The 26,982-nt window shown below is 39.3% G+C and overlaps 1 protein-coding gene across 2 annotated transcripts in view; it reads left to right on the top strand.

The window, feature by feature from the left end:
- The window catches only part of KCNN2 (potassium calcium-activated channel subfamily N member 2), a 199,668-nt gene that overhangs the window by 19,747 nt on the left and 152,939 nt on the right, over nucleotides 1-26,982 (top strand). For both annotated transcript variants that reach the window (XM_075601482.1, XM_075601492.1), the window contains exon 3: nucleotides 14,723-15,141. In XM_075601482.1, coding sequence (XP_075457597.1) covers nucleotides 14,723-15,141 — 419 coding nt within the window. The remainder of the gene's footprint in view (nucleotides 1-14,722; nucleotides 15,142-26,982) is intronic.

The raw sequence follows: 26,982 nt of genomic DNA, 5'->3' as shown, positions 1-26,982 counted from the left end.
ATTATTTAGTTCTGTGGCAAGGGTTGTTTCCACTGCAAAAAAATATTGCACCAGGAAGATAAATAAAACATAATTCATATTAATAATAATATATTATTAAAAAAATATCTTAAAAACCACAATCGCAACATGGCCCACACTTTCAACAATTCATTTATTTTCCCAATATAAAATGTAACTGTGCTAAAAGTTATTTTTAGGTCAAAAACAAACCAACAGCAGTGACATGTTTTGGGGTTAAATCTTGGTAATTGATGGCTCTTTTTGCTTTTTGAGCTGTTTGTTGCAGATACTATTTATTTCCATTATTTTATTTTCTCCTTTTCTTTTTAAACTTGTGTTCCTTTTCCTTACCTTTTATTCTACAGTTAGTCACGTTGTACAAACCAATACTTTGTAAGCCTTTTCAGTGAGTGCTACCTAAAGTAAAATTAATCAAAGGGGCAGCTATTTTGTTACAAATAAAGACAAAAAAGGATTGCTATGACTTCCCATAAGTGTTCTTAAGTCACCTAGTATTGTCATCTGTGAGAAAGAGACCTGGAGTGCAGCAGCTGTGGCCAGTACAGTGTCCTTGGCGATTTAGCTGAAGATTACATTTTCTACAATTACAAGGGGATTTAAAAAGTCAATACAATTTTGGAGGTTTCCAATTCGCCCTCCATCACAAGCCATTCAACTTGGCTTTAAGTTACAAGAGATATGACTAATGGATGTTGCTTCAAGGTTAAATTGACTGATTCCCTAGATTTAGAATTAGTTTCCAATGCTACTATTTACAGTGTGTCAACATTAGTTAAAGAGTATATACAAAATAATACATTGTATTGCCGAATAGGTACCTAACTAATGTTAGTTTATATCCTCTCCATAATTAACATAGCTTAAAAAATTTATACTATAAATGTTTATATTCACTCGACTTCATTACAGTTAAAAAAATTAAATTTAATTAGCAAATGAAGAAAATCATTAAAGAGGTGTTAGATAACAGTAAAGCACATGTAGCATTACATTCTGTGCACGGCTCTCCTATGGTCTTATGAAAATAGATAAAATGATTTGGTCGTATTGTGGACAAGATACAGAGGCCATGTAAAAGGTGCAATATATACACACATGTCAAAGTAGCATCCATACACAGAGGAGAACACATTGGTGCTAAAACAACTTTCAAGAGGTTGCTAGGCATTAATCAAAAGGCTAGGCTTAATCAAATAGGAAAAAAAGAAAAAATTAAACTGCTCACCTCTACATATATATAACGGTCCTATGGATAGTAAGGTAGGTGCATAGAGGGTATAACATATATAACCAAGAGAACTAAAAAAGAATTGAGTAAAGCACCCTAGTTATTTGCAATCTAACCCTATATTCTAATAGATTGCTCCTAATGACCCAAAGGGCTAAGCACTGTTCGCTGTCAGGTTATGGAACCGACGAAAAAACAAAAAAATCTTTAATACATCTAATAATTACATTCAATAGTAAAAAAAAGGTTTTAAAAATGTATTGGGCATTGGGGCCTCTCAGAGTCATCCTAGACATCCTGCTCCCAGCCACAGTTCCTTTCTCTGTTCACTGGGTGTGCTGCTGTTTTCAGTCTGCTCTGGGGTTCCTCTGTCTGTCTGTCTCCTTGTTGCTCCTGTTCTCTATCCTTGTAATTTCCTATTTTCTGTTCCTCCCTTGCCTTTGCTTTGTGTTGTGTTCCCTGACTTATGCTTGAGCTTGTTCCTGTATCTGTTCCGTAATAAAGGCCCTTGCTATTGAACTAGATTGCCCCAGTCTTTTTCCTGCTAGCAAGTCTCAGTCCTGATCCTGCTCCCTAGTCTCAGTTTCTGCTCGCTTGCCCTGCTCCTGCCTTCCTGTTGCCAACCCTGCCTGTGACCACGACGATCCTGCTTGCTGCCTGCCACCGAACCCTGCTTGTGACCACAACAATCCTTGCCTGCTCCCCACTGTTCCGGGCACCGAGGTCCTACCCACTTCAGGAGTCACCCTCTTGACAGGGCCAAACAGCCTCCTTGGGGCCCTGAGACGTGAATAAGTGTCAAAAAGTGTTATGACTTTGAAAATGCAGTGGATGAACCATGTGCTTCATACACCAAATAGAAAAAGTCCTAAATATAAAATGAAAAGTTAAAAAGTGGATAACTGTATTGAGTTGTATGTCATCCATTCTTCTATCCATAATTCAATACAGTTATCTACTTTTTTACTTTTTATTTTATATTTAGGACTTTTTCTATTTGGTTTATGAAGCACATGGTTCATCCACTATGAATTTTAATAGTCACACACACTTTATGACACTTATTCACATCTCAGTAACCCGATGATTCTGTTTGGTCCCGTTGCTTAGCAACCCTTCGAAAGTTGTTTTTGGACCAATTTTCCCTCCTCTGTGTATGGGTGGTACTGTGACCAGTGTGTGTGTGTGTATTGCACCTTTTAATCTTGAAATAGCTTCACTATACAACCAACATTTCGATCCTTTAATAAATCCTTTCATCTATTTGCACAAGACCATTGGAGTGCTGTCCATTTGTTTAATTTTTGATATGTTCCTCGTCTTCAGTGGAAGGATGTGCACACATGGCAATATTTACTACAGATTTGTGAGTGCTCCCATTTCTATTGTTTTGCATTACAATCTATGCAATCTGCCAAAAAAAAACACACAATCATTTGATTTGCTCACACAAATGTAATTATTTAGTTCTTCAACACTATTATCACCAAAAACATTGTGTTTTGTACTCATTTTTACTTTACTTACAATCACATGTTTATATAATTGATGTTATTTGAAATTAATTAATACTTATTGTTAGTGCCTCTTAATACTGTGTTTGCTGAAACTGCCTTGGTCCTATTCTTCTGATGTCTACCAGGGGAAAAAAATGATACTGTATAACTTAATTTTTACAATATTTTGCATGTAATTGCTTGCCACTACAATATGATTTATGCATGTGAGACAGTGCAAAGCCAGTGCTGTCACTTTTAATTAAGAAAGCATTTGCGTCCCTGTCATGTTTTCTGATTACTAATAGAAGCAGCCTCTGCCTCTGCATATTTGAATGTCTTTCATTTTGTTTTCCTAGGGAGTTTCCAAATATTACATTATTGTTCCCTTATACGGTAGGTTAAATATTAATGAGTGTTTATTATGTAAAATGAAGACATTTTTAGGTCATTGTAGCACGTTTGTGGCATTATCTTCCAAATAATATCTCCACATTTACTATTCCTTACTAACTGTACATAAACGTGTACAAAAGGTTAATATTTCTACACCTCCGAGAAATAGGGAAGTCCAACATTTCACAAAAGAAAAACAATAAGAAATCACAAATGTTCAAATATTGCTAATCTCTAAATGGAAATTATACTTTTCTACCTCCCATTCATTTTCACATACAAAACCACAAGCATATGGCAAAAAACAAATGTTCTTTATTTAGTATAAAATCTAGGGTCAGTCACCACTACTAATATACATATATATATATATATAAAAAAAAGAAAAAGTGGTACACGCACGTATAAGGGTCTCCCTAAACCCTAGCCAGATACAAAATTAAAAGAGTACCTGCAGCACTCATAAGCAGCAGACACAAATTCAGGTCAAAATAGAAAGCAGTTTAATGCAAAGACAGAAAAAGTCTGATTAAACAGAACATGCTAAACAGGGTATTGTCAGGAGGCAACTACCCAGACAAATACTCCCCCAAGAGAGGGGTATACCCAGGAGGACTGGAAAAAGGAACAAGGGCGGAAAACAACCCACTAGTCTACTTACTAAAAAACATGAACACAATAAAGTGCAAAAAAGTGCTACACAGTGCCAGATGGCAAAATCACAAAAAAGAAAAAAGGAAAACACAGTTTAGAGTCAAGGGAGGTGGGTACATCTCGGGCACTTAGCCCTTTTTGGCCCATTGCCACAAAAACATGGTACTACCCTTCAAGAGGCAAAAAAAATCCTGTAGCTACAATTCAACATATGAATACTTCATCTGTAGGAAGGTAATGCAGGAATGATCTAACGATCATCTCATCAGATGCTAGCTGCTCTGCATGACATCACCATAGAGCCCAACATAGAGGAGCAGTGTCGCTCTCCTACATGCAGGACACTATGAAGATGACGTAGCTCTGTAGTCTGTGATCTGTACTGCACTTTAAGGGTTTTGCACTTTTTTCTTTTTTCATGGTCTAGCTTAAACTGAAAAAAATAGCCTGTGGTAATTTAGGTTTGTAGGTTTAGGTCCATTCATAGTTTTTGTGCATATTCATAGTTATAGGCTACTGAAATGTAAATTTACTGAACAATCACCTGTGGAATATACTTAAAAGATAGCAGGGTAGGTATACATATAATTGGTGATAATATTGAATATTTTTACCGCTACTGTGTGAGTTTATGGAATTAAACAGTTCTACTTCAAATACAACTAATTATTTTCGTGCTTTCTGGTAGATGGGAAATACTACTGAGACTCATGTAAATAAGGTGTTGAAGGAACTAATTTTATCGATAATAGAACGACTCGGAACAGTGGGTGCTTGGGAGGGAAGCACATAGAACATGCATCCAGCACAATACATTCAATGTACACATATGATGTACATACATTTAAAATTCCCTTCATAAAGGAGTTGTTATTTCATTTGTAAGACTGATGTGAAGATTTACCCTTTGGTATTTTTTCAAATTACTGTAGTACCACACTTTTTTCTGTTATCACTACTTAACTGAAATGAAATCAATTTTATCACTATTGTTGTACTCAATACGCTTTATTGCTTTCTTTTATTCAACTATTACTTACGTTCATTTTCTGTGAAGAACCTCTATTCCTGAAATTCCACTTATTTCCTTCCTTGGATAATATGGTTATCCAAAGGAAGGAATTTATTGAAACTTTTTCATACATGTTTTTCTCCTAATATTCCTATTACTGTACATGACATCAGTCTTCAAATATCAACGGGTAGTTAAGGGGAGTGTGACAGGGTAAATAAAAGCCACCAGCTATATGCCTGGCAGACATATGTTTAGTCTGCAGTGCAGCAGTGATGAGGTTAACTTCAGCTTGGAAGCTCATGGCAATTAGTTGAATCCCAGCTGCCTAATCAAGTTGTGTTAAAAACCCCAGGATGTGCACACATGCAGCTAGCTGGTCAGGAGACAGGAGTGAGTTACTGAAGAGATTAATGATATAAGGTCTGTTTGCAAAGTACATTTTTTGGATGAACTGTTGTGTCCTGCATACTGAAGAAAACCTGTTTTGTTTGCATGCTGAAGAGAACCTGCTTTGTTTGCCATGCTGAAGATAAGCTATTTTTTTTTTTGTGCTGAAGAAAAGCTATTTTGTTTTGTGTGCTGTATGTTTTAAGGCTGAATAAATAAACCTTGTCAAGAGACCCCGCATGTGTCGTTGCATGTACGCTGCAACAGGGAGCTTTCAGATAAGTAGTTTAAAATAAGGAACTACTTTATCCTTAACAAGCATACAATATTGCTTCTTTCATAGCACTATGCTAATGTAGTGTAATTGTTAAAGATGACTATTTGATGAGTTTGTTTGTAGAACAAGAATTTCATTTGATCCAAACTAGCCCCAATTGCATTGGTTGTATCTCACATTTTTTTTAAATCACTGATATATTTCTGTTTGATATTGTAATCTCCAAACTACGCAGCTTTGCAACAAACCAAATTAGGTACATAATTCTCTCTCTTCCCCCTCCCCCCCCCCCATCTGGTGTTTCTTGAATTTAAACAAAAAATCTGAATTATGTACAATTTTGGGAATATAATTTATGTGTAAAGGAGAGTAGCAGATGTAAAGGACTAATAAGCAACATCATCATGCAGATGCTGTGTACAGTAGCTCTTGATGCAACATTAGTATTCTTCCCATGAAATTACATTTTTTTCATTCTGTAAATTAAGGCATCAGGCAAAACATATTTTGTTAACGATACATATTTTTTCCTGATCTCTTCAATTTAGGAAGTCATAGTTCAGATAGAGCATTTTTATTTAATATGGTCAAAAGACACCAAAAAAAAACCAGTGAATTGGATCACTCTGTAGCAAAAGAGCATTATATACAACAAAAGTCACTTTATCAGTTGCCCAATTTGGGAATATTTTTATTGATGCTACTTTCGTAAAACGTAAGTCCCAAACATCTTCTGTTCCTTGGTTTCCATTACCATTTCTATTACACCGATAATAAATTATTCAAATCAAATTTAGACTGATATCAGGAACATGTCAGCATGCAGCCACCACAAGCACATCAGGTATTATTTCTTAGTTTCCTCTGCGAAAGGTAAAAAATATTTACTAACAAACTGTTTATTTTGTGTTTGAAATCTATATTTGTTAGGTTGAGAGCTACAGGAGCTGTGATATCAATGTTTATTCTACAAATTACAATTTGTTTCCTCTTGTTCATCAATTCTAAATTGTGCATTCATTAAAGTGTAATAGGCATTACCTATTGTTAATACATACTATTGTAATGTAATGTATGTGAGAGGCATAATGTAATGATTTTGTTAGTGGATTGCAATTTGGTAACAGAAATTCTTTTTATGCAACTCCTTAACTTCAACTATTGGCACACACCAAGTTTCAAGCTCGTGCACATGGGGCATGCCTAAAAGGGTTTAAACAATGGAAGTTTTCAGCATATTGTAGTGCTATCGGCAGCTTTAGAGTATATTGAATGAGCTCCTAAGCAAGAAAACCAGCTGAAAATGTTTATCAGTTTATACAATATCTAAAATTGTCTTGATGCATAGACCTCTGAGTTCAATGCAATGAGCGGCTAATTATAATGTAATTAACTCCAATAGCTTAGTACTGTATCTTTGGCTTTCTGATTATCAGAATAGTGATCTACAGATGTAGAAGACATTATTGCTCCCAATGACGCGCAGTGTTGGGTCAAAGTTGACTTGATATATAATGCGAGATTTGATGCAACTCTGTTGAAACAAACAGTGAAGCGCATGCTATTTCCTTAACTAATGTGTTATTTACTGTGCTATTTGTGCAACGTTGATGCGTTAAAAGGAGCAATTATGTCTGTTACATCTGTATGTCATCTTAGACAGCAGCTGTTATATTCCATACATGGGTTTTTCATTTTAAGCTTAAGCCTATCCAATCACTACCATTTCCTGTCCCACCCTAGCAATCTCTCTATACAACAGCATACACTTATCAGCCGAGACACGACTGCTCCATCCACCACACGTCGCACCCGACAATGTAAGCCACAACCGTGACACACACCTTTCCCCCCTTCTACCTCCAACAGTGCTTACACTGCAGAACATTTCTGAAGGAAATCCCGCTCAAAAGCAGACTTCCTCCACTATAAATGTATTCTCTCCACCTATAACAATACCCTCTCCCTTGCCAAGCAAATGTACTTCTCTTTACTCATACAAACTTTGTTCCAACCCTCATTTCCTATTTGCCACCCAACTACACCCCCTCTACCCTCATGGCCTGAGACCTCGCCACAAATTACACAGACAAGAATGTCAATCATGTAAAGCTCCACATGCAACCATGGGCATCCGCACAAATTTTTTCAGGGGGGGGGGCATAATTTTAACGGCCAGTGCCCGGCGTAAAAGTGGTGGTGAATGCACTGTGGCGAGCAAGCCGACCAGCATAAGGGGGGTTCTCCCCCCCAAGAAAATTTTGAAAAAAAAGAGTGGGCAAATGGTACATTTTCAAGCAAATTTGAGAAAGCTTGAAGGTTAAAAAAGCAATTGTGAAAGTGTAGTTATGACATCAAAAAAGAGCAGCTACTCAGGGTTGCAGGATCTGGTGGGTGCCTGGAGAACTTGCCATGTCACTCTGGCGCTTAAGTGCAGAAATTCCAGCCGTACTACTACTTTTTAAGGCTGCTTCTCTGTGCAGGATCCTCCGCCATGATGTGTGCCAGGTGGGGCACAAGAAAAAGAAATGGGGATCATTAAATACTCTGCTCATCACCGGGCTGGCGGTATTGAATAAACTGTGGGTTGTAGATGAGCTGCAGGGAGTTGAAAAATCCCTTTAAAGTTCTCCTGTTGGAGATCCAGGCTTTCCTTGCATAATGCATAGTTATATTGGTAAGATGAGATTTGTGAACTTCAAATAACTCACCTACAATGCACTATTTATTGAATACAGCCCTGTATGCAGTAATAGAAACTTGACAAAGGAAATGTGTACAGTATGTGTGTGGCAAACAGTGTAGGTGGGTGGGTGGGTATATATACTTCTAATCAAAAAAAGACCCCTCAGTACTGCAAAACCAACTCTTTTTTCAAAAAAGCAAGGAAAACAGAATGTTTTCTTTATATAACCCTCACCCAATAGGGCTTCCCCTTGGTGGCATGCTTCATCATTGGGTGCTGCGACCAACGATCTATGTGGGAGCACTTATTAGTATGACTGTACACACACACAATATATATATATATATATATATATATATATATATATATATATATATATATATATATACAGGCATACCCCGGTTTAAGGACACTCACTTTAAGTACACTCGCGAGTAAGTACATATTGCCCAATAGTCAAATGCCAGCTCACGCATGCGCCTGTCAGCACGTTCTGAACAGCAAAGTTGAACTCCCTACCTGCACCGAAACTGTGCACAAGCGGGGAGACTATAGGGCCTGTTACAAATGCGTTATTTACATCAGTTATGCACGTATATGATGATTGCAGTACAGTACATTAATCGATAAGTGGAAAAAAGGTAGTGCTTCACTTTAAGTACATTTTCACTTTACAGACATGCTCCCATTGCGTATGTTAATGCGGGGTATGCCTGTATAATATACTGTAGTGCCAGATTTCACTTGCCACAGCATTAGATTGCACCCACAGCAGCAGAATGCTCCCAAAACACTTGCCACACAGCACCAGTTATAACCCCACAGCACTTGCCTTAGCATTGGATGGCATCCACATCATTCACCAGATATAATCCCACATTTTACGCTTCCCCGTTTTTCTGAGTGCTTGCTTGCTTTCCCTTGTTTTTCACTGTCTGCTTCTCCTTGTTTTTTCAACAAGACACAGCGCAGGGTTTTTTCTATCATGTTCTCCCTCTCTCTCCCCATCTTTCTTTTTCCATCCATAGTAGCATCATGCTCCTTTGTCTCTCTTTTGCTGTATCTATTTTACTTTTACTCTCTCTCGCTGCTATCTCACTCTCACCCTGCCCCTGTCTTGCTTTTTCCATAATATTTCTCCATTCTCTCAGAATCTTTCTCACACACTATTCAGTGCAGCATAATAAATAGCCACCATGATGCATGTGGTGGCACTGGCACCAGCGAAACGTCGTGTTGTCTTTGTACCCTAATTTTCAAATTGTTGCCAATTCCAAATGCTACCTCCTGCCCCCTGAGGCAGCAAAACTACTGTGGTCTGTGGATTATTAGATTCAGATTTCAGAACTAATTGCAGTCTACTCTGCAGAGTGCTGGGGCCGCCGGGGCCTATTGCGCAGAGAGAGTGCTGCTGCCTGCGACTTCACTCTTCAGCAGACTCTCTGAACTGTGAGCCTGCGCAAATTGACGATGAGTCAGAGGAGGCGGGAGCATGATGGGCGGGAGGCCGCATGATGAGTGTGGAGGTCAGAGTCGGACTATGATTGATCCGACTCAGGGACTGGGTCATCAAGGGACGGCGGCGGCTCTCTCATTGGTAGCGCTCAGCTACCAATGATGAGTGGACTTGTTGGCACAGGTGCCGCTGCAGCGCAATGGTGGTCCCGGCTGTGGCACAGATTGGTCCCGACTTGGGAGTGAGGCGGCTCTCATTGGTAGGTAGTGTTATCAATGAGAGCCGCCTCACTCCCGAGTGGTACCAATGACAGTGCGCTGCGCTTCCTCCTGCGTAGCAGTGTAGGCTAGCCTACCACTAGCTGCCTGCCGCGGCGCCAGGGGGACCCACCCACCTCCGTCCCGGTCCACCCGGAGTCTGTTTTGGGCGTTTATAGCGCCGTTAACGTACTGTACGGCGCCATAAATGCCAAAAACAGCCCAGGACTGCGAGTGATCCAGGCAGAGCCGCCAACAGAAATCATGGGGCCCAGGACAAATGAATGGAGCAGGCCCCCCCCCACCCCCCGAACCCATAGCCGACCCCCCCTCAAACCCATAGCGCACCTACCACGAAAAAATATCTTTTAGCGCGCAACTTTTACTAAACTGTTTTCTTATTGTGATACAGAATAAAACATTACAATGCAACCTGTTTATTTTTATATTTTCAACAAAAGACATGTGACTGCCTGCCTGGGTGGGTGAGTGGGTGAACGACAGTAGAATGACAGTGGGTGGGTGGGTGAATGACAGTGGGTGGGTGAATGACGGTGGGTCGTGGGTGAATGGCGTTGGGTGGGTGAATGACGGTTTTAGTGATGGTTGGTGGGTGAATGATGGTTGAATGACAGTGAGGGAGTGGGTAGATGCGTGAATGACAGTGGGTGAATGACAGTGGGTAGGTGGGTGAATGTTGATGGTGGGTGGGTGAATGACGGTGACTGGGTGGGAGACGGTGACTGGGTGGGAGAGAGTGACTGGGTGACAGTGACTGGGTGTGTGGGAGACAGTGATTGGGTGGGTGGGAGACAGTTACTGGGTGGATGGGAGACAGTGACTTGGTGACTGAGTGACAGTGACTGGGTGGGACAGTGACTTGACTGTGACTGGGTGGGTGACAGTGACTTGGTGAGTGACAGTCAGTGACTGGGTGGGTGACAGTCAGTGACTGGGTGGGTGACAGTGGGTAACAGTGACAGTGGGTGACAGTGACAGGGTGGCTTACCTTGACCGGGTGGGTGCAGCTTGCTGCCGGACCCTTCCCCCTCCTGTCCCCGATATCCCCTCCTTCCCCTGATATCCCCGCGGCAGCTGCCAGGTATGGGAGGTGGGCCGGGGGGTGCGTGGGAGGTGGGCACGTGGGAAGCTGGCCAAGGGGGGGAAGCGGGCCGCAGGAGGAGCTGGTACTTCCCCCTCTGTCCCTCGTTGGGTGCGGGAGGGGGAGCGGGCCGCAGAGGAGCTTGGCTTGTGCTTCCCCCTCCGTCCCACGTTGGGAGCGGGGGGGAGCGGGCCCTGCTTGCCCTGCGCATGCGCGCTGGGACCGCAGGGAATCTGCGCCATTTTTTTAAACTTTTTTTTTTTAAATGTATTTAATTAACTGGCGCCCGGCCGCGCAGTGGGCCCGGCCTGACCCACGGGGCCCGGGACGCAGTACCCTTTGTCCCCCCTGTCGTCCCCCCCTTCCCCCTCCTGCAGACGCCCATGCACGCAACACCTATCTCCCCTGGCATACCTAAACCCATGCTCATCTCTTTTCCCCCAGTGACCGAGGATGAAGTCTCCATTCCTCTCTCATCATTACGCCCTACATCCTGTCCTTTTGATTATATTCCACACATCTCCTCCACACCTTCTCTGTCACACATTTTAGCCCCACCCTAACTCACTTTTTTAACCTCTCTTTTTCACCTCTTGCACATTCTCATCTTCTTTCAAACATGCACTCATCACACCTATTCTAAATAAAACCTCACTTGACTTATCCTCTCTCTCTAACTACCGCTCTCTCTCACTTCTCCCCTTGCCCTCCAAGCTACTTCAACAACTTGTATAGAACCACCTGACTCACTTTCTCTTTTCAAACTCCCTGATTGACTTTGTACAATCTGGTTTCCATCCTCTATTCTCCACCGAGACAGTATTAACAAAAGTGACAAATGATCTTCTAACAGCTAAATCTAAAAGTCATTTCTCCCTACTAATTCTTCTGGATCTCTCTGCTGCCTTCAACACTGTTGATCAACTTTCTCCTAAACATTCTCCACTCCATTGACCTCTGTGAAGCAGCCTTCTCCTGGCTCACATCCTATCTTTCCAACTGCTCCTTCAGTATTTCCTTCTCTAGTGTCTCCTCCTCTTCACGCCCTCTTTCTGTTTGAGTCCTACACAGCTCTGTCCTTCTCACTCTACACTTCTTCTCTTGCTGAACTAATGCAATCTCTTGGCTTTCAATATCATCTTTATTCCAATTCCAATGACACACAACTCTATCTCTCTTCTCCTAACCTCCCCCTCTCCTATCCTGTGTCTCCAACTATCTCTGCAATCTCCTTCTTGATGTCTCACCACTACCTGAAGCTTAACATGTCCAAAACAGAATGAATATTCTTTCCCCCTTTTACTGCCACTGCTACACAAACACTCTCCTTCACTGTCAATAACACCACAATCTCCTCAAAACCTCAATGCTACTGTATAGGGGTCATCTTTGACTCTGATCTCTCCTTCATTCCTCACATCCAGTCCTTCACAAAGTCCTGCTATCTACACCTCAAAAATATTGCCAAGATACGTCCTTTTCTCACTCATGATGCAACTAAAATTCTTATCCACTGACTGATCGTGTCTCTCCTCGATTACTGCAACCTCTCTTAGTTGGCATTGCTCTTGTCCGCCTTTCCCAACTCCAATCCTTCCAAAATGCTGCGGCAGACTCATCTTCCTCACTCACAGCTCCATGTCTACAACTCCACTATGCATATCCCTACACTGGCTTCCCTCGGTCTCTAGATTTAAATTTTAAACCCTATTAATGACTTACAAAGGTTACAATGATGCTGCCTCCCCTTGCATGTCAGCCCTGATCCACAAATACATACCCCACCACCCCTAAAGTTCTACCCATGCATCCACCTTTCCTCCCATCTTTTTACCTCCTCTCACTCCTGCCTGCAAAACTTCTCTCATACTGCCCCCTCTCTCTGGAATTCCCTAGCACGTACCATCAGACTCTCCCTCAGCTTTCAGATGTTTAAAAACTCCTTGAAAACTTGCCTTTTCAAGGAAGCTTACTCGCTATACCTCTAACATCTAACTCCCCTCCCCTTCCAACCCCATTGGGACCATCTCTGCCGCTTGACCACTCTCCACCCTATTTAAAGCTTATTTGCTTCAACTATCAGACTGGGCCATATTCTAACTTAAGTCACACTTTATCCTACAATTAGAAGCCACCTTACATCCTTGTTTCAACGTTGTCACTCATTCCCTCTAGATTGTAAGCTCTCACGAGCAGAGCCCTCATTAATTATTTGTATCTGTTTGTTTATATTTGTACTCACTTGTATGTAACTGTTTATGTAATATACACAAATCTGTACCCCATTGTACCACATAATATGTTGGCTCTTCACAAATAAACAATAATAATAATAATGATGAATATTGACAAAGCGAATTAGTAGGTGTGGAAAAGTCAGTAAAAATTAACCAGAGTTTAGTGCTTCATTAGTTAGTGAGAAATAAAGATTGCATCTTGGGCTGTTTCATTCATAGGAGACAGAAGCTGAGGTCTGATTTGTGCTGAGGTCTGATTTGTGCTTGAACGTCACAATTATATTGCATTAAATTCCCCTTCCATGTCATCTTTTTCTTCACATTGATGTTGAAATAAACTAAACAAATTATACTGATGTGTGCTTAGAAATGTAATAGATTTTGTGTATTTAGACAAATACCAGTAGCAATGCTGCCTTTTTTATTTTTATTTTTTGGATCGATTTAGATAATGAAATATATATATATATAAAAAATTGGTATAGACTGTCCAATGAGATGAGGAAAAACACTAAATTGTGTAATTATTAAAGCCAGAATATTGACATAATTAACAATAATAATATTGATATTTCTTTTTAAAGTTATGTCTGAATAAACAATAGCACCCAACATTTTATGTTATCTATAGAAAGCAAAAATATGAGCCCCAAATAGAATAGTTTATGCATTTGCATTTTTATAAAAATATATTATTACATTTTCTTTGTTACTAATTTGTTGATTAGGTTTTTTTTTTCTCCATTTCCATTCAGGATTGGAGTTTATGTAACGAACTGGGATATTACCTTCAAAACATAAAAAGATAGAATTTGACGACAGATTAAAACCACTTATCCCCAACGTGTCTGCCCATTCTCCTATCTGCTGTAAAGCCTCACTCCCTGTTTGATCCTTGGTGTTCTTGTGTATTTAGTATAGCCTAATGTCTACCCAGAGCATATTTGAATTCACTTACTGTTTAAACCCTATCACGTCTGTTGGAGACTATTGCTCAAATCTACCACCCTTTCCAAAAAGAAGTACATCTTCCTCACATTTCCCCTCAGCCGTCCACCCTCCAGCTTCAGAGAATGACCTCTTGTTCTAGCACTCCTCTTTCTTGTAATCCTGGAGTTCACCCTGACTTCTTAAAGTCGGTAGTTGGAAGTACAGTATTACTTTCAAGACTGACATTTCTTTAGCATGCGTTCTTGCCTTTTATAGGCACTAGTTTCCCAGTTAGAAGTTACAGAATGACTCAGAGATTTAGAAATTCAAAGTTACAGTGAACAGCATGCTGCACTCCCAGTTCAAGCTCAAATGTGATCTACATTATGGGAAAAAGTCTTTGCAAATGCTGAGCTAAATATGCCTGAGCCAAATAAGTTGATATTCTGATGTAATTATTTTGTGTATATTTAAGCATGTGCTGTAATCAATGTATACACAAGAAATATGCAATGTTATAACATCGGTGGTTTTCAAACTTCTTAAAATCACTAATTAAATGCTTTTATTTTTGCAGTTGTTCATGGTGGACAATGGAGCTGATGACTGGAGAATAGCCATGACCTACGAGCGCATTTTCTTTCTCTGCTTGGAAATACTGCTGTGTGCAATACATCCCATACCAGGGAATTATACATTCACATGGACAGCACGGCTCGCCTTCTCTTATACTCCCTCCACAACAATAGCTGATGTGGATATTATTTTATCTATACCAATGTTCTTAAGACTATATCTTATTGCCAGAGTTATGCTTTTGCATAGCAAACTTTTCACTGATGCCTCCTCTAGAAGCATCGGAGCACTAAATAAAATAAACTTCAATACACGGTTTGTAATGAAGACTTTAATGACAATATGTCCAGGAACAGTACTGTTGGTTTTTAGTATCTCATTGTGGATAATTGCTGCATGGACTGTTCGAGCCTGTGAAAGGTAAGCTTCCCCTCAATTATATTATATTTATCCAAGGCCTTTTTGTGTGCATCTCAGTATTTAATATACTGTGAAAATATTGATTTTATTTGAAATGTGTGCAATCCTTAATATTAATGCCTTAGATCATTTAACTTCTTTTAGATAATTTGTATTTATATATGTCAAATGTCATATGTAAAAGTTGCTTCTCAGTCTCCTACATGGTTAATAACCCATCTCTCCTGCTATTTCTCAACCTTTATTAACTCTGAGTTGCACCTGTGACACATTCTTCAGTGAGTAGAGCCATCACTTCTCCTTTAGTGATACTGGCAATTGGACTTTTGTGATACTTCTGTGTTCATTCACTGAGACTTGATCTTGACTTACTAAGAGAACCAGATAGATATAGACTTGGTAGCCAAAAACGCCATTATTTATGCAGGACTTCAGACTTCTATGTTGACTATGTTAAAGTTTGAATAGTGAATTGTAAGGTACACTCTGTCCTCCTTTTTCTTCTTATTCCATTTAGATATAGACTTGAAAATAAATATATATATATATTTTTGTTTTAATATATATAGCCTTTGACTACCTTTATTGAAATAATGACCTAAGTTGCCAATCGAGTCATTCTCATGTGATCGATCAGAAAAATCCTGCTTCCCAGGGTTCACTATAAGGCTGCCTTTCAGTTTCAAATCAATCCTTCAGACTAACTCACCAACTACAATGCATTCTTATATTACGAAGGTAACATTATCTATTGTTACAGTTTGCTACTCAAACTACTCGGAATACAAACCGGAAAGTGTTACAAAGATCTTGTAATGTTGGGGAAGTGTGTAAAACCTGCCATAGAAATCAAAGGCTGCTCAGTATTTTAAAACTCATTGAAAATGGCATTGAGTGTTGAATTAAAAAATGTATTGAGTATTATCGTATACTACAGCACTGATGTGGGTGTGGGTGCAGATCCTATAATGAAGAATAAGCAATACGATACCGTTTGGAAACAAAATGAGCAGGCAGCACTCCAGAATTGAACAAACAAGTGTATTGAAAAAATAAACACAAAACCAACGTTTCGGTCCACGAATGGGACCTTTGTCAAGGCACCACCAATTCTGGAGTGCTGCCTGCTGATTTCGTTTCCAAACGGTATCGTATTGCTTATTCTTCATTATAGGACCTGCACCCACACCAGTGACTATTATTACGGAGTGCTTTATATATATATATATATATATATATATATATATATATATATATATATATACATACATACATACATACATACATATATATATATATATATATATATATATATATATATATATATATATATATACACAGTATATATATATATATAAATATATATGTAAATATATATGTAAATATATATATATATATACAGTATATATATATATATAAATATATATGTAAATATATATGTAAATATATATATATATATATATATATATATATATATATATATATATATATATATATTACAGCACTGATATATATTTATATATATAACATAGTTGTAAAATGTGCTGTTTTTCTGACAAGTTATATTTAAATTACAATTTTAGGACTTTGTTTTGATGAAAGGCTGTTAAAGGTGCAATACCACTCCCAAAAGAAAAAGATTTATAAACAACAATGTAATTGTAATCAGGCATAGTAAATATTTAATATGAAATTAAAATACATTCTTATTTTCAACAGATCTGGTAAAGAAGGAGAGGCGTTGCTGTAGAGAACCAGGAGTATAGACAGTAGAAATGCAGTCTTCTAACTTTAATATCCTGATTTTCAGACAGAACATGTTCAGATTATCAGGATGTACAGTATAGTGTGCATGTAGTTGTGCAGATGTAAAACCGTTTAAGGTCCCATATTCTTACAAGTGTAGCCCCCTTTCCCTATGCCTAAGGGAACTATGCGGGCAACTACGTGTGCTGCTGTACCTGTTGCTCACAGGAGACCTATGCCTCCGCCTCTGGGAGCCTGGGGTGAGCTCTTTCTCCTTGAAGTGCTGCGCCTCCACCTATGAGGGATCCCAGCGTTGGAGGGATAACTCCTCACAGGAACAAATACACAGTAATAAGTAATACACCACACAATGTATACTAAGCTTTACTGTACACACATACTAACACAGATAACATACAATAACTGGTACCCAAAGTATAAACCCAGTGACCAAACACGTGGTTGTTCCCCTAAAGTACTGAGGGTGCTGTGGCACCAATAACCCCTGGTGTCCTGTCCAAGCAATCTCACCCAAATGTGAGGTGGTGCAACCCCCTATAGATGTATTGGCACATTGGGCACCTGCCTTGGTACTCCAGTACCCCGGTGCTGCTTGGCGTGGTGAGATGGAGCAGATCCCACATAGCAGAGCCTTCAACACAAATCCCCTCTCCCCTAAGGGTCCTGATCCTCCTCTCAGTGTGAGCTTCAGCTGGAGGGTCTCACACAATGTCTCAGGGTCCTGTGTCCTGCTCCCAGGGCCCCGCGTGGCCGTCCGGTCACCAGTGCAGAAATAACAATAAGGGGAAGAGTCCCTATCTGGTGCCTTCCCTGCAACACTCCTATTCTGGTGTCTCAGGGCCCAACTGGGGCCTAGGGGCAAGATCTAGGCCTAGCCCAGGAAACACTGCTCCCTGGACACTACATTTTCCTTTGGCTCCTCCATCAGGATTGACTCACAGGCTTTCCTCCTGTGCAGGATATCCTTTTCCTCTCCCTGCTCCAATCCCATTGGCTGGGGAAGTAGTCCCTCCCTCTCGGGTTTCTGGGACTTGTAGCCCCACGTCTGCATATGCAGTGCAATCCTAAGATGGCCATCGCCTCCTCCACTCCGTATGCATGCCTCGCCACACTGTGCATGTGTGACTACTAAAATGGCCGCCCCACACTCCCGATCGTGCGGAGCTCTGGCTAACCACTGAGCAGCTCCCCCACACTGGAGGCAGAGTAGGGGGACTCGACTACACATGTCTTGGTGTGTATTTGTGTGTGATTGCGCATTGTACACATGTAGCACTACTGTGAAGGATCTACTGTCCGTTTGTAATTGTAAATAGTAATAGTAAACGATACGGGAAACGGCTATTCTTTTTACAGAAATAGAATATGATTTGTGTGACAGCCACGTTAGCGTAGTATTCTCTGTTGTTATGTATTATTTTGTGCAACGCCCTGAGGACATTCTTAGCACTATAAAAATAAAATTGTGGTGCGAGGTATGAGTCACAGAAAGACTGAAGATATTACTAAAAATTAGGTGGGAAGTACAGTAAGATGACGCATACAATTAATCAATTTATGTATGAGTATTAATTTTAACATACTCATTGAAATAAATTCCTATGTATTTAACATTTTTACAGGTATTTTAATTTAGATGGGCATATAAATGGAAACTTGCTATGCAAATTAGGCAATATGTTTAAAACATAAGTGAAAAAAACAGAATGGCATTGACAGTGTAAATTGTTCCTCTCTTATTCCATCAATGTTTTAGGAGAAATAGATCTACAGTATCATTGGCTAATTGTGCCTTAAAAACTATAGAGGGTTCTTAGGTGAATAGTTCAATTCAGTACTTCTTCAGGAACAAAATTGAATCAATTTGCTTGTTAGTTACAGTTTGTTTCCTCACTAATACCATCTGAAAGATGAGAGAGAAAATGAAAAAAGACAGGGAGCGAATATTCATGAAAGGAAGCAGAAAAAAAGCACCATGAGAGGAAGTAGAAAAGTAGCATCTTTTCTGAATACTGATTACCTTTTTACTTCTTTACTAAATGTTTGTATTATACTTTTTCCCATGGGGAAAATCTTGGGTATTTTCTAAATATAATAGACTACAGTAACTGGATATTTCATTAACTTCCCCAACTCATAGGGGGAGATTCCCTAAGATCCTTTGCAGGGTAGCTTACTGCCATTGGCTTGAAATTCCACGATGGAACGGATGCGTTAAACTGCAGAGTATCTTAGAAAATCTTCCCCCTAGTGCTCTACCGAAGCTAGCTTCACCATTTGTATAGAAATAGGACCTAGAAGCACTGTGTGCTCAATAGTTGTTTTTAAGTGTTATATGTCTAGTTGTTGAAACTATTGCTTAATACATTCTTATTTATTTTTAGTTTGGATTTTGTTAATCGTTTTTAGTGTACAGTTGTTTGTTGCAGTGTAATATATTTTGATATTGAACATGAATAAAACAAGATAAGCAATTTATTGTAAACTCAATACATTTTATTTTTTTTAGCCGCAAAATAATATTGAAAACAAAATAATCAAAGCTGCACCCCCAAAATGTATTTTTTGGAAGATTTTTCTCTTTGTGATATGCTTTATAAAGAATTGTTGTGGTCCTATGGTGATATGAAGCTTTTAGCCAGTGAACAAGCATAGTTTTCAATAGAATGTGTACAATCTGTATGATTTAAATTCTGAATATTTTCCATTATGCTATTTCCCCTGTACTTTAACATACAGTATGCTGGTTTGACTTTTACTTTTAACTTATATGGACACTGGATTTTATCTAAAATTAGATGGTGCATTGAGAAGTACATTTTGATTCTGGCTGCTGGATTTTATTCCTGTTGGGAAGAAAAACATTTCTTCTGTTTGTGGATAGTATATGTTTCTGATTAATGAAATGCATATGGTACTTTAAGCTCTGCTACACATACAGAACTAACATTATAATTACTGTATATTTGCTGCATTTTTTTATGTCCATTATAATGCATGCAAGATCACTGAAAAAGGTGAGTGTTAAGAAGAGCAAAGAGCAGCATTTGTGTTAGGAGCCTGCTATCATGTTCAACAAAAGATATTATCTCACTATTACATTTTGGGAGGGTTTGTTTTAATGAAAGGAAGTGCAGTCAACGTTGTTTCACATTTATTATTTGGACATTATGTACATTCACAGAAATTTTAACTTGTGTGTCTCATGATTTTATGTTGTGTCTTTACATTATATGTAATGTTGTTTTATTTTACTCTTGGTGACTGCTGTTCAATACTGTCTCAATATTTTAACAAGATGTATAAAATAATGTTTCTTTATTTAATAGCTGAACATTTCCATGCTAAGCCATTAGAAAATGACCAGTTAACAATCAACGGTTTTTATTTTATTTTAGTAATTAAAACATAGGCTCAATGTACCACGCTATGATACTGTCTAAATTTGCATGGATTTTACTCTATCATTCATTTTGAGCATGTATTAATGTCAGTGTCTTGCGCTCATTCTATCAGCACGTGATTTAAAATATAGCTATACTGCATGAAGCAACCAGATTGTTTTGGAGAGAAGATACTGGCATATGTGTTATGGAATGTGTCAATATTCAGATCTTTTGTCATCATTGTATTCTCCACTTTGTGTATTAAGTTATCCTCCAGGACTTTACTGGCCTAGTTGGCCCAACCCTTCTTAAAAAGTTTTGGGCCACATACAAGTCAATACCTTCTTAAATTTACAAATGCAGACATTGGCAGGTGGAATGACAAATGATGGGCACAGTGTATAGCATTTGCATCGATTTAAACGTCTTCCCGGTACTTGAATTACTTTACCAGAAAGAAATTGGTAAATTAAAAAAAAACTTAAATGTCATTTTTTTTATAAGAGGAGCGTAAACACTTTACAATATATATTTTTGTATTATAGCTTAACACATATGGGGCTGCCTGCCTAATGTGTTGAAATGCTGTCATGCCACTTATTTGGCCTGAGAAACGAAATTTCATGTGTGTGTATTTAGATTTTTTCAATTGCAGGACTACTTTTAAATGACCAAAATAGACTTCTTTTTCTGTGGCCCATACACCTTCCTTATACAGTATAAAAAATTACAAAAACATACACTTTGTTTAATAATGGGTAGACTTTATTCTAGCAATAACAGCTGATTGTCACAGAACCCCTCATTTTTCAGTGATCAATGCTGAAACATCAGCATTTTGCCCATGATTAGCTTCTCTTCATCCTTTATACAGTACAGTAGCACGTTTATTTTTTTAAATGGCTGTGATTGTTTGTCCTTTTATTTTTATTTTTTTAAATAATAGCTACAGGAATGATGGAATAATACAAAATGGTTAATGGTATTTTTCTTAAATCCAAGTATCCAAATGTATTCATTTTGGCAACCTCTCTGCAGATGAAGAGCCATTAAATTTCCCATCAACATGCTTCCCTAATGCAAAGTAATTTCAGTTGCATGATTTGTCATAATTTCTTAGTCATGTATTAGGCTGATATTTCCCTTCTAAAAATGGCTCAACATTGCTTGTTGCTTTTCAAAATTACATTGACAGATATTTGTATCGAAACAAATTCATCTTTATATACAGTATCTCATTGTGTGCATGAATGAGCACATAACGCTGCCATATTCCTTTCTGAACTCTAAGAATATGACCCAAGGACAGATCTAGTGTGTGTTTTTGCGTGGTGATAGAAAAAGTACAAAAACAACCCCAGCTGAATATTGAAAGAACTCTTTTTTTGATTTATTATAACAGCAATCTAATATAAATAATGTATGTATAATTTTATTTATCTAGTGGCCACAGTGTACACAGTGCTTTTCAAATTACAACAAAGGGATAATAAAGTACTGTACAAATGGGGATAAGAGCAGCAAGTAAACGATAACATAAGCAAAAATTAGACCATGCCCCAAAGATAAGGTGACCATATTTTTAAAGTGACAGACTGGGACAAAATACTAAATTATTTATTATCTCTCTCTCACGCACCCCTCTCTCTCTCATTCACTCCTCTCTCTTGCACGCAACCCTTCTCTCTCTTCCACCTCTCTATCAGTTACCCCCAACTCTTCCCCCCTCTTACCTCATTCTCCCCCCACCTCTCACACTACTCTTTCACTCGTTCGATGCCCTCCTCCTCAAACAAACCATCCCCCCATGAATCACACACACACACAAAGCTCCCACCAAGACACAGACACAGCTCCTCTACACCCCCCAAGACACACACACACTCACACACACCTTACCTTGGTGGGAGGAACTGGGAAGGCCTCGGGTCTGGCACTGCTCCCGCAGATGCTCGTGCATGCACAGTTTGCATGTTCTGTCTGCACTCGCAAGTGTATGCATGGTCGACACTAACTTTCCATGCCAGTACTTATACGTCTTTTTTCATGGCCTTTCATGACGCGGGGACAGTACCACTAAAAAAATCTACTGTCCCGGTCAAACAGGTACGTCTGGTCACTTTACCCAAAGAGATTACAATCTAAGTTTTAGGTTGGGAGACTTGCAGACAAAGTATTAGATAAAGGGAATTCATTAAAAGTGCAAGTCCTGGAAGTCAAGTGCATCTGGAGTAATATTATTTTTTATGAACTGCTTCTTTTAAGAGGGGAATTTTCAGCTGGGATTTAAAAATGGTGAAAGAAATGGCAAATGAACATTGAGTGCAATATATTTCCATTTGTGGGAACAGATTAATGAAAAAGGTTTAAGGTGAAGGAGCAGTAGAAGTAAAAGGTACAAAGATTCATCCTTGGGTTAAACATAAGAGGTGAGGAGGGATGTAACGAGAGAGAGATCATAGTTAAGATATATAGTATGTAGAGCTGCAAAGTAAAGGACAGAATGTGTTTGTTTATAGAATTAATAGGAAGTCAGCAGAGAGATTTCGGCAGGTCAGAATTAGATATAAGTCTAGAAGATCAGGAAATTAGTTGCCAAAGCAACACTGCAGTGTTTTGTGTTGATACATTTTTCCTGTGATCACAAGTCTTTGTGTGTGCGTCTTAAACCTTATTTCAGACCAATTCTGTGCATTCCATTGCTGCAGGCCAAATAATATCCTACATGTGTGTTTTTTTTAAATAAATCAATTCTGTACTATGAGAAAATACTTGTAGCATTTTTATTTTAAAACAACTCTGAATAACATAGAATTATTATTATTTAGGATTATAATGTAACAAACCTTTTTTTGTTTCTATAGCAACCATTTGCAAAGTCACTTCCTCTTCTGAAACAGGCTCTGTTACACCCCTTTTTGAGTCCTACTGTCTCTCTAGCAGTGCAGAGCTCATTTGTATCTAGTTACTGTCTGTTCACATGATCTTCCCAACAGAACTTTCTCATATTAATATGCAAATGCATTCCACTGACTGCAGAATACTTTTCTGTAGCCATTTAGTGAACCCCCGAGCTGAATCTACGCTGATCGACCACAGGAGAACGGATCGATTGACAACTTAGCTAATTACTTATCATTGTGTGGATTGTATTGATGCACATATTAAAGGGGGGGGGACGCAGCTTGGTCTGCTGCTTTAAGGTAGACAAGTGGGTTAGGTAGTGTAGTTTTATTAGTATATTAAGTCCTTTATAGACCTTAGCGGTTGGTCATGGAAACAACGTATGCTTCTAAGTTGTTAATATCTAGTTAAATGTTTTATTTAATTTGTTATCACCTATTCCATACTGGTTAAACTTATCTTGCATATGTATATAATGGCCTCTCGAAAGCTTGTCCTATGACAAATTGTTAGTCTAAATAAAAATGGTATCACCTAATACTGAAGGACTCATTTATTCTGCACTATTGCAACTGGACTAACTGGACTAACACGGCTATTTCTGTTTTATATATAATGGCCATTATATACCTAGGCAAGATGGGGCTAACGCCAGCCTGGACAAGATAAAAAAAAAAGTGGTATTTCTTGGCATTAGGCTGGTTCCCATAAATGTTGGAACTTGATGTCTAGCATAAAATTCCCTACGTTTGCGATATTTAATCATTTTGATGCCGGTCCTGGTATCTTTTTCAGCCACAGTAAAAAAAATAGGTATTTTTACTGGTACAATATTGATGACTTGCACCATACAAAATACTGCTTTTTTTGTGCCTATAATTCCATATTTTTGCCTTAACAGAGTTTTATAACTTCAGGCCTTAGTATTATGACTACAGGTCATGTTTCTACATTGAATAGATAAGTAAAAGAGGCCATGCACTGCAAAAAAAAACTGGTACTAATAGCCTAGCCAAAAACTATAAAAAAGTTTTTATTGAAGTTGAAAAAATTCACATCATTCCAGCAGTCATCTCTGATCAAAGAGCATACTCTGTGTTAAAGAGTTTTTCGCCCAGCTGTTCGGACCGTTTTTTTTTTTTTTTGTTTTGCAGTGCACCACCTCTTTTGCTTACCTATTCATACTTATTCCTGGCTAGAGCACGCCTCGACCAGGATTGGCATTTGCTGCACCGCAAATGGACATGAACATTTCAGGACTATGAGTTGTCTTATACTTTTTTCGGTGCCACCACGGCCAGTATGTGACAGCAGGATATATTTGGGTGTCTGGTCGATCGGCATCGCGCGGCTCACTTATTGTGTGTCCCCTGCTGCTGGACTCTTCCCTTACCCCACCCCCCCTTTTCCCTACCTGTGTCATCGTCCACACTACTATTGGCCTGATATTCAAGCATTGGTTATATAACTAGTTACATACTGTAGTGACGACAATTATTCTAAAACAAACCTGGAGCAATCTCCAAAAAGACCCAGGTACATGCTGGGTACATGCTGGGTACATGCTGGGTACATGCTGGGTACATGCTGCAACATTTCACACATTTCTGCAGACAGACTAATGGCCCATCGGACTAACAGTGGGGTCCCTGGCAGTCCCATTCAAACTGAATAGGACTGCCAGGAATCCGTTTTGTTAATCCAATGGGCCATTAGCCTCTGCAGAAATGTCACTGAAATGTACCCAGCATGTAAACTGGCTATTTTAAGGCAAGTTTTAAAATACTCGTTGGCTCGTCTGTAGTTACATAATTACTTTGTAGATGAGGTTGAAAAAAGACATGCGTCGATCAGGTTCAACCTATGCTAAATTTAGACAGCAGATACTTTATCCTATACTTACTTATTGATCCAGAGGAAGGCAAACAAAAAACTCCAGTGACATATCATCCAATGATATCTCATAAGGGGAAAAATAAATTCCTTCCTGACTCCAAGAATTGGCAATCAGATATCTCCCTTGATCAACATCCTTGTCATGTTTACTTATTGGGTATATCCCTGTATACCTTTCCTTTCTAAAAAGATGTTCAACCTTTTTTTGACCAAATCTATTGTATCTGCCTTCACAGTCTCCATGGGTAATGAATTCCACATTTTAACTGCACTTACTGTAAAGAACCCTTTTTTGCTGGTGAAATATCCTTTCCTACAACCTTAAGGGACGTCCCCGAGTCCTTTGTACTCTCCTTGGGATAAATAGTTATTTTGAAAGCTCCTTGTACTGTCCCCGAATATATTTGTGTAACCCCCTTTCTCTATACCTAAGGGATAATGCGGGCGACTACGCATGCTACTGTTACCTATATGCTCACAGGAGGCCTAAGCCTCTGCTTCTGGGAGCCTGGGGTGAACTCTCTCTCTATTCTGTGCAGCGCCTCTACCTATGAGGGATCCCAGCGTGGGCGAGATTATTCCTCATAGGACTCAATACTCTCGGTAATAACAATACCACACTATAATTATAACTGGGCTTTACTATAATGGCATAGAACATACACCACAGTGAAATACAAATCAGCAATAGTACAATACAGTAGTACAATACCCAACACCCCTGTGTGGTTCCCCCAAATTACTAAGGGTGCCCTGGGCACCTAAACACCCAGTGTCCACAGAACAATCCCACACCCAAATGCGAGGTAGCGCTACCCCCCTTGTGATGCACGATGGTACTTTCCTGGTCTCAGGCCAGACCAGGGAATATGGAGATGATGATCCTGGATCAGGTCACACCGCAGGGCCTCCAACACAACTCCCCTCACGCCTTACCCAGGAAGCGGTGTGCGGTGAACCTCAAGCCGGAGGGTTCAACTCTGTGCTGCCATGTGCAGCTCTTGTCCAAGGCCGCAGTCTGCTGCATTGACGTCTGTCCAGTGATGCATTAATGCGTATTTCGCTCTAATGTGGGGAGGGTCCCTATCTGGGGCCTTCCCTACAATACGGAATTGATATAACTCAGGGCCTAGCTGGGGCATAGGGGGCAAGGTCTAGATCTAGTACAGGAATCTACTGCTCCCTAGACACTACCTGTCTCCTCGGTTCCTCCGTCGTACTCCCTATACTCAGTTAGTCCCATGGAGGATATCCTTAATTCAAGGTGGCCTCTCGCGTGCTTTCTCGCAAGTCCTTCTGGGACTTGTAGTCCTGTAAAGCCCCTTTCAGGCAATCCAAGATGGTGGCCTAGATAACCACAATGCCAATCAATGGACAACATAAATACATGTCTTACCATTATCGGGATGAAGGCTTTCATCCTCCTCCTTCCACAGAGGCACCAGAGGATCCATCCAATAAAGGACGAAAAACCACAAAGAATTCCATGACGGAGGGCATAATAAAAAAATCCCAATAAAAGGAATCCTAGCCCGTTGGTACAATTATAAAAAAAAAACCACCAAAAAAATCTAGGAAAATTAATCCAATCTGGGATGAAGGGTGATGTTGACGAACATTGCTTTGTGGGTCAAATTGAGGATAATTGCTTAAGTTGACCATCGGGCATAGATTTGTCTGTCTTTTTTTCCGGCCTTTATTGGATGGATCATCTGGTGCTGGAGAGGAGGCGAAGGATGCAAGCATTCATTCCGGCAATGGCAAGTAATTTTGTTTTGTTTATTTATGGTGTCAATTGATTGGCAATGTGTTTATCTAGGTCCTCATTGGGGCATAGGTAGACACTGTGCACTCAAAAAATGTAATGCTTAGTATTTATTATGTTTTT

Source organism: Ascaphus truei, chromosome 1 (genome assembly GCF_040206685.1).
Source record: "Ascaphus truei isolate aAscTru1 chromosome 1, aAscTru1.hap1, whole genome shotgun sequence".
NCBI lineage: Eukaryota > Metazoa > Chordata > Amphibia > Anura > Ascaphidae > Ascaphus > Ascaphus truei.
This window is presented reverse-complemented; position numbering and strand designations above follow the sequence as displayed.